Below are 9,972 nucleotides of genomic sequence, written 5' to 3' on the forward strand. Positions count from 1 at the left end.
ATTCAAAAATGAAATTTTGTAAAATAAATTAAAGCAATTATTGTTAGTGGCTAGGAAGAGTCCATACATACGGGGCATTGAGATAAGTATGCATGGGAGGACAATTTGCTTTTTGCAGTGTGATTTGAAGCGATGCATGCATGTAACCAAGATACTTAAACTTTGGTCGGCGCAAATTAAAGCTAAATTTCTATGCTTATCAAATTATTATTTATACTTTAATTCCATATAACATGTACCTTTTTCCCTTTCTGATTAAACAAAATTAATCCCCGGATGCTTTCTTTTGCATCTCTAATTGAGTATGTATAAATATAAATAAATAATTAATACAAACCAAGAAGATAAAGTTTGGACAATTAATTATGGCTTTGGTTCATACCCACAAAGAAAAGTTTGAATTTGAGAGCATCTATCTAGTGATCTATTAAAAATTGAAACCAAAAAGAAGATGGGGACCAAAAGTTTGTGATGCACAGTTAAATCAACTTGCAATTTTTATATAATTGATGATTTAAGTTGATGGGCGAGGATAAATTAAACCAATTCAAATATTTTACGTCTATCCAAGCAATTTTATTTGTACAATATATTGATTATTTGATGAATGACCGTTAGGTCTCCAATGAAATTTTCTGACAAATAATGATTTGCAGATATCGATTTAAATAATTGTAAGTGAAAATCTTAATTGCAGAGTAGGAGTTTTTACAGTCGAAAATCCTGAATTTATAGCATTCCGAATTCTTTGTAATTGATCTTACATAAAATTTTATCTGGGACTATTTATAATTAAACTGATATTCTATTATTATCATTTTCCCTTATTATTATCTCACTACTTATTTATTTATTTTTCAATATACTTTATTTTCGGGAAAAAACAATGTAAGACATTTAAAAAATGGAGTGTTTATACTCCTTCAGTCCTTAATATAGGACCTAATTGTTAAGTTGATTTTGGTTCCAAATATAAGACATATTTTTCATATTTATTAGTTTTTCCTAAAATATTTCTATAGATACTCCCTCAACCATAATCAAGTAAAAGAGGGAGGGGGATATTAAAGAAGATGATTATGGTGTTTTAAGAAAAGCATGTCATATTTCTTCTACTAACTAACCTAACTTTCTTAATTTAGTTAAATTAGTTAAACAGGTCTTATATTAAAGACCGGAAGAGTACAAACATAAAAATTGATAAAGCCATAAAGGTCAGCAAGATTAAAAACAAAAACACCTGATGTATAAAAACCAAAAAAAGAAGAAGCAGAGAGCCAGAACCTAGAAAAGCCAGCAAGATTAATGTTGCTTTAGAAAATTGATTATTATTTCTGCGTGGGGGCAATAATACCCCACAAAGAACAATATATATATTGCTTGAAGGGCACTTCAATTGAAATAGTGACAATCTCACTTTTATTTTTGTTTTTTTCATTTAGGCCAAAGAAGCTCACTTTAAATACAGTTAAAAATTGGACAAATGAAAAGGTGGGAGAGGGCCACTTCTTTTTAAAGTGATCAGTTCCCTTTTAATGTGTTTGAATCAATGGTACTGTCCTTTATGCATTGTAAGGAAAATGAAGGATAGCTACTAGTACGTATTTGTCATCATTTAATATAAGTTTTTCTTATTTTATATTAATAATTCTATTAATATTGATGTGAATAAAAGAAGAAAACAAAAATATTTTCTATTTTTAGATGGTGCTGCTTAATTAATCATTTGTGCTTTATGAGATCTGGAGGGGAGATGCCCTGGGAAGGCTATATCTAAAAATTACATATCCATAACCCTACTCCCTATTCTGATTTTCAACGCAAGAGTTAACTAAGAGGTTTTTGGTGATTATAAATATAAAATTTCAAATCGTTTTGTCTTTTAAATTTATAAATTTTTTCTGAAACTATCCCAAGTATAATAAAGAAATTTTTTCATCAAACAGATATTAATACAAACTATTAAAAATTCATTTCAAGTAAATTGTCATATATTATTTCATAAATAACTATATCAACTAATTTTATTAGTTCTTATAAATTAGGAGTACTTACCTACTTCTTTTATATATATATATATAGTTAGAATTTTGATGGGGTAAGGTTGATCACATACTAAGAGTGACATGAGAATCTATCTATAACAAATGAACTAGTATTTCTCACATAAACTTGATGAGAATAGAAGAAAGCAAGGAAGGGGGAAGGGAATGAGTGGGAGAAAAAAAGGCCTTGAGAAACAAGTGAGTGAGTGATTGATTGATTGATTTGATATGGGAAGAAGAAAATGAAGTTCGTGGCCCCAAAAGGCAAAGGGGTAAGAAAGAGAGGAAAGAAGAATGTGCCGAAAGCCAATTCCCATCTTTTACTTTCCCCTATTTCACGTGCCCACTCCCAAACACACACACTTTTATGTTAATTAATAATTAATCATGCCTTTTGTTGGGAGGCCATTCTAATGATCTTGTGTTAGCATAAAGTCACCCACTTAATCAAGCTTTGAAGTGACCTTAATTAACTCACAAACGTGACCCTTCTTCGATCACCAAACCTCAATTTAGGTCCCACCCTTTTGATCTCTCCTCCTAATTTGGTTTCTTTTATACGCTTTCAATCATCTTTCTCTTTTATTAGTTCACACTTCACACCAAACAAACATGTCGCTCTTAGCCACCCCGTCTTTTTCTTTAACTAGCTTTTAATCCTTCTTATTCACTTTAAACTAAGTGACACCATATATAATTAATTTATAAATATTGAGAAAATTAGATTAATTATTTGTAAAATATACGTATTCATTTTTCTAAGATACCCATCTAAGTATTTACATTGAAACTGATAAAAATTTGCTTAGTGACTATAATCAATATGAATAATCTAAAAAATATTATAAATTTGAGACATAAAATTGATTAAAATTTTATATTTTATGACTAAAACAAATCCCTCAATTGTATCCACTTAACTTCTATAGGATTAAAAAAAAAAAAAGTCATCTGTGTTATTTTTTACACCGCTATCAACTCCAAAGACTCTTGCTTGTGTCAAAGGCAACGCTAAGGTACGCATTCAACAACAAAAGCAGGGAAAATAATACATTTCTAAATATCGAATCTTCAATTTGGAACTCGTAAAGGACTCGTGTTTCTGGTAGATGGCTGATTCTTGAGTTTAAATGAGGCCATGCGTATGAAAATGGTTTTGTTAAAAGAAACAAAACCTACTTTAGTAATCTTCATATCTTAAGATTATTGGTTTCTAGCTATCGGTTAGAGATACCGTCTAATTTCTAACAAAAAACAAAAGAGTCATGTTCATGAAGATATATAGAGATCTATTTATATCTAATTAAGCAGTTGACTTGACTGTAAACATTTTAATTCCATAATAAGGACAACGTACATCGAAAAAAATTACAGATCTTAATTAATTATATATTTATGAATCCATTTAAAATAATCTCAAATATTTAAATATATCATTGCTGGGCTCATCTTCATGAAGCATGCACCCCGAAATAGGGGATGTTGTTCCTCTTCTTTTGTTTTTTCTGATATAAAACAGACACTGTTGTATATGAGAAGACAAGATCTTGCGTGTTGACTATAAATGCTATAGTGGTTTGTATAATCATTTGCGTGCTTGCACGAGGCAATAAGATGGTGTATATTTTAAATATTTATATTTAAATGATGCTAATCATGTTATTATTCAGAGCAATCAATATTCCATATTAATAATAATATTTGGTTTGAATATGAGAATTTGAATTGATCCTTAACCTTTCACCTTTACACCACATTTATCACCTTAACAAACTCCAATATCCACCCGTCACTTTTAGTTAGGTCAAGTTAGGCCAAAATCAAAAGAAAAGGAAATTCGGAGAATTGTTATAAGGTTACAAGTCAGGAGCATACTCACTAAAATGTCATAAGCAGTTTGTAATAATAAGTATCAGTTAAAAATAAAAGATAACATCTTTAACTTCTTACTTATTCTTAAACTTTTTTATAATTAAAAAATGTGCATACATTTATTATATAACTGGACCTCAAATATTATTATTTTTGCATTGAATAATAGTATTTTCAATAAAAAAATACGTACACTAACAAAAAAAGTTGCAGCTTTAAGATTAGGGAAATGTTATTTAAAAAACTTACATGCTTCTGCGCATAAGTGGATAATATTTTAGATGAAGAGAGATGCCTTGCGAACTTAATAAACTGAATAAAAGTGGTTATGAGCAAAGAAAGAGACCAAAAACGTTAAGCAAACGACATTAGACATAGAATTGTCTGCTCTTCCGTATCATAAAAGTGTCACATGCCTTAATTATGGGATGACTCAGCTTGTTGTCGTTGAGTGTCACCCTGCGTTTTAAAGTCAAAACGATAATTTGTCTCACACGCACATACAGTTATATATATTCATTGCAGAGAGGGACATGTATATATATCCATATCGCTCTGGACTCTCAATCCAAAACAATAGTTATTTATAAGAGAGAGGAAAAACATTTTTTAGCCTTATTTATTAAATATTAAGAGAAATTTTTTACATAAATATATAATTTTATTTTTTATTTTTTATTGTGTTGATTTCATTTATATGAGGTATAATGTATATTAAGTAGAAATAAAGTTAAAAAATTGTTAAATTTTAAATGAAAGTTAATAAAGTTTAAGTTTTTTTGTATGAAAAATATTAAAAATAATTAGAAATTATTAAATTCATGACATATGATATATATTTTGGTATTTTTTCCCATGTTCTCATGTATTGAACTCGTTCAAATGTTAATTATCTAAGATTGAAGCAGAAAGCTATATTTTCTGGAGAAGGCATGTATAGTTTGTGCATTATGAATAATAAATTGCTTGTTGTTCAGAAAACAGAGACATATATTCACTTTTATTTATATAAAAGACCAAAGGAGAGACAAATATAGAAAATGGCAAGTTACACAACTAATTTGTCCAAATAAAATTATACAACAAAAAATTATATAATTAATTTGAAGAGGAAAAAAAAAATGTAACACCGCACGATAGATTTTTAATGTTATGATACACTACCTATGTTTCGATATCTGCAGCCATTCAACGTCCAAATGCAATGGATCGGATGCCACTTAATTAGACAGCTAAATTTATAGTACTAAGTTTTCAAATTGAGAGAACTAGATAATATAATATAATTATCCTAATATGATACATTTCCTTAGAATAATCTTATTTTCATCTAAACTGTTTATACATCAAATTTGAATTCCTTTATCAGCAAATTATATAGATACTTTATAGCATAGCTAGTATCATAAGAAAGTATTCTTCCAATTCTTAATATAAGATCTATTTAATTAATTTGATTAAATTAAAAAAGTTAGGTAAGTTAGTTAATTATAATAAATATGACATTTTTTTTAAAATACCACAATCATCTTTATTAATATCTTTTTTCTCATCCACTTATTTGATTATGGTTGAGACAGTATCTATAGGGTAATTTAAAAAAAATTAGTAAATATGAAAAATAAGTCTTATATTTAGAATAAAAATAATTTAATAATTAGGTTCTATATTAAGTATTGAAGGAGTATTTTTTTGGTGTGAATGACAATAATTTTTGAGCTCAAGTGGATTGATTAATGATTATTGTCTTAATTAACATGCCATTAAAAAAAGTCCAAAAAATATCTTAAATTTTTAAAATTTAAATCAGTTTGTTTATCAATTGACAGCCTTTGAAAGGAAATTACAACATATTTTTTATAATTATTCCTAATTTAGGATTTTCAAATTTTAAATGTATCTTTTAAGATTTTTTTCTGAAAAACAAGCCCAACAAATTACTAAAAAGAGTAATGTAAAAAATATGTGACCAGAACCAGACAGAGACAACCTAAACAATAGAATTCACTAGATTTTCTCGTTGAGAAGGTCTATTTAATTATCAAATCAAATTTTTAAAAGAAATTAAAAAAAAGAAAAAGAAAAAGGACATGAACTAGAGTGTGCTGCTCAAACTCTAGTACCCTACGTCTAGTTTGATGAAACTTTCATTTTTATTAATCTCAAGACTACGTACACGGCCTTTGCGCGTGTACTGCACGCCCGAGCTACGTGACAAAATTTCACGCGCCTTGGGTAGCACACGCGCCGAGTGGGAAGAAAGTCGGCCACATGGAATGAAAGGCGTCATGTGACTTTAGGGGGTTCCATGGAATCGAAAAATCTTCCCAAAAAAAAAACTGAGAGAGAGAGTGAGAGAGCTTATTGAAGTCTTTATGCCTTTCGCTTCTTTCTCTCTCTAGTGGCTATTTAGTTATAAGGCTGATAATTGGAGAGAGAAGGAGTGAGAGAAGAGAGAAAAGAGAGAAGAAGAAAGGTTTAGGGAGGAACCCACCTTCATCAGTTTCGCTTTCTAGGAGACCAAAGTGAAACGAACAGAACAAGAGAGAGAGAGGGAGTGAGAGAAAGAAAGCGAGATGGAAGAAAAGCTCAGAGAGAAGAAGAGAGGGAAGTGAAAGAAAGGAAGAAGGTTTGATGGTGATGGAGATGTTGTTGATGACGATGATGATGAGAGAGAACGGGTCGGCAGCATTAACTGCAGAAGAACAAAACACAGTGTGAGAGACTGAAGAGAGAGAGTAAGGTCGTGAACTCGTTCCTTATTATTTCCATTATTTCTCTCTCTCTCCCCCCTCCTTCCTGCTCCTTCTTATCTCTGTACTCTTCTTCACTCGAAGTTTTCTACTTTTCTTTCTCCATTCCTCTGTCTCTTTATTTTTGAGGGGAAAAAGCCGAAGTGGCAGAAGCAGTAGAAATAACTATTAACAGTTGCAGAAGAAGGACCAGAAACAGAAGCAACAGAAGAAGAAGCAGAAGTTGGTGTGCTTCGTTTCTCTTTCTTCTGTGGGGGAAAAAACCCACAAACAAGATCTCATCTCTCTCTTCCTCTCTCTCTCTCTATCCCCCGAACTCGATTACACTTTTAAAGCTTCCCTTTTCTTCTTCTTATCTCTCTGTCACATAAATCTGCAGAGACCCCACTTCAATAAGATCGGCATCAGAAACAATCCCTCTGGATTGCCTTCCAAGTTTCAGAAGATCTATATTTCTATCCCCTTCTATATATCTCTATCTACCTTCATTTATAGCCAGACAATCATACCATAGCATTCTGTTTCGATTAGTACTAGTGTTATTATTTTTAATTCTTTTCTCTCTCGTGTAAATTTTAAATCGGAGACCCTATTTTTCATTTTCTAAATTGGGTTTATTTGATTTTAACTCGAATTAACACCACATTCAGTAGTTGTGGCTACTACAAGGAGGCTGCCTTCAGATTCTGGTGGTGCCTTCGCAGACTGGGCAACCACATCCTCTGCCGGACGCGCCGCCGCCCCCGACGATCTCTCCCTGGGATTCAATGCCGGTCCCGCCTCCGCCACCCGGGGGGCTCCGGCCGGAATGTGGTCCGGAGGGTCTAGGTCAGTCAACTTTGGCCATTCCGAGATGGGCATGGTGGGCCTTCGAGATGTCTTCGTGGTGGCGTCTGCTTCTCCCTACCATAACGACGTCGTCATGCCCGATCCTCACAACGGCGCCATCCACGGCGTCGGCGTTATCCCACTCCTCCCGGCGGGTCCTTGTCTCGACGGTGACACAGGCAACATGCTCAATCTCAGCAGTCATAATCGAAGCCGTAGCAGCGGAATTCAGCTGTGGCAAGATCATTACCTGAAGGAGCACGGCCTTCCCGAGCACAACGGTACGACTAGCTCCGGCAATCTTGCTCTCAGCGGCGGCGGCGGTGGAGGGTTAAGCGGCTCGGCTTTGAGCTCAGGAGGTACAACGTGTCAGGACTGTGGCAATCAGGCGAAGAAAGATTGTAGTCATAGAAGGTGCAGAACTTGCTGCAAGAGCCGAGGTTTTGATTGCCCTACTCACGTGAAGAGCACATGGGTACCCGCTGCTCGTCGGAGGGAACGCCAGCATATGGCTGCCGCCGCTTCCGCTGCAGCCGGTGGTGGTGGTGGGTTCAGTGGAGCTACATCAGTCGCCAAGAAACCTAAACTCGTCGCCTCGCAAACCACTACCGCCTCACGTACTTCTACTTCCAACACAACTCCTCCTCGAAGCTTTGACACTACCTCAAGCCATCAAGGTTTGTATTTATATTCATACGTTAAATCTCTTAAGGGTCAAACATTAGTCTTCGAGAAGCACCGATACGAAACACGACATGATCAAACCGGACAACGTGTATATATTAACAGAGTTTGAGACGTCGTGTCTGGAAGTATTGGTGGTTCTTTACGAGTAGAGTTTTTGTTCGTCGGTGATAGTGTTTATGGTTTTTAAGGAGAATTTGAAGGACATGTAGGGTTTGGGTTGAAATGTGCGTGCAGATGCGAGTTTCAAAGAGTCATTGCCGGGTCAAGTACGTGCGCCGGCTGTGTTCAAGTGCGTTCGTGTTTCGGCGGTGGATGACGGCGGAGACGACGAGTATGCTTATCAAGCAGTTGTGAAGATTGGTGGCCATGTGTTCAAAGGGATTCTGTATGATCAAGGGGTTGAAAATGGAGAAGCCTATCCTAATATCTCTGACCTGCATTTGGGCGGTGGTGGTGGTGGACACGGCGGAAGCAGCGGCGGTGCCGGAAGAAACGGAGCTTCTTCTTCGTCCCCAATGCTTGATCCTTCTGATATATACGCCGCTGCTTCAGGTGGGGCTTTTCTTGCCGGTTCAACATATGGTAATGCCATAAATTGATGAGAAACTGTCTTTCCGAGTGCAAGATATTAATGGAGACGGGCTTGGGAAGGAAGGAAGAAAGAAAGAAACCAAGAATCAAATCATCATCATCAATGAATGAATGACAATGGAGGCCTAATTTTCCATCTTTTTGCTTATTTTTCATAGTGGGGGATCAATATTTTTATGTCTTTTAATCTTGTCATATATTATTTTAATTTAAATATATATGCTTTACTTCTTTTACATTTTCAATTTTGTTTCTGCTTCTCTTTCTCTATCTCTCTCGTCCCCTCCTCGAGCCCCGATCGATTTTTGTCATTGCATGATATGATGTTAAGTGAAGAAGTTACTTTTGTCTCCCAATTTAGTTTATACGTACCAAATGATCCGAAATGGAATAAAGTATTGAAAGGTATAATATATTTTGTTTTTATTGTTTGTGTTTCCAGCTTATTGGTTTATAATGAATAATATCTGCTTCCCTTTTGGTAACTATTCCTGCCCTTCATTATTCGTTTCCTTTTGTTTTTGAGGCAAGTTTGTCATCCTAGGTGTACTCCACAGTGTAAAGTATCGATCATAATGAACCTAGAGATCTTTAAAGATAGTTGTGTTACTGTTGCAATGTTTTAACTTTCTTGCTAGGAGTAGAAAATGATAACTGCATACTTGTCATTGGGATTTCTTGTTGTTTTTTTTACTTTTACCTCTAGGGCCTCGTTGAAATTCTCCCTTTATCTTATGTGCAACACACTTAGAAAGCGAATATTGTAATGGTTTGCTTGCCTTGTTGGTTATGGATTAGTGTAGAATAGAAATAAATGTGGGTTTCACTTCACAGTGCTTCTTTAGACTTTGGCATTAGAAGTGGTTGTGAGGTCACCATCATTATATATGGCTGTCATTTTCATCCTGTTTTATTGGTCACCAGTCATTATCTCCATCTCACTACTGATGCCTAAACAGCCTACCAAGTTCCTGTAATCTCACAAGATCCCCCAATAAAATAACACTTGGTTTCCAATGTCCATACACAGTAAAATTTGAAGTGTTTATATGCAAATTAGAAGAATTTTTGTATCTTGCTTTGTGCATGTGTGATGTTAAGTTTCATTGTGGCTTCCTAGTTTTGTCGTACCTGTTATAATCCAGGATAATCATTGTCTGAAATGGGTTGCTTGGATTTTTCAAATATTATATTGC

General features: G+C 34.1%; 1 protein-coding gene across 1 annotated transcript; it reads left to right on the top strand.

Moving 5' to 3' along the window:
• Positions 1–7,298: 7,298 nt before the first annotated feature.
• Positions 7,299–8,948, top strand: LOC114760191 (protein LATERAL ROOT PRIMORDIUM 1-like; the record flags this gene model as incomplete). The annotated part of the gene is made up of 2 exons (XM_028949456.1): positions 7,299–8,175; positions 8,420–8,948. Coding segments are annotated over 2 exons (1,242 nt in total), but the record flags the coding sequence as incomplete, so codon positions are not given.
• Between the last annotated feature and the right edge of the window lie 1,024 nt (positions 8,949–9,972).

This window comes from Neltuma alba, unplaced genomic scaffold (genome assembly GCF_004799145.2).
Source record: "Neltuma alba isolate B1F8T4 unplaced genomic scaffold, ASM479914v2 tig00010945_pilon, whole genome shotgun sequence".
NCBI lineage: Eukaryota > Viridiplantae > Streptophyta > Magnoliopsida > Fabales > Fabaceae > Neltuma > Neltuma alba.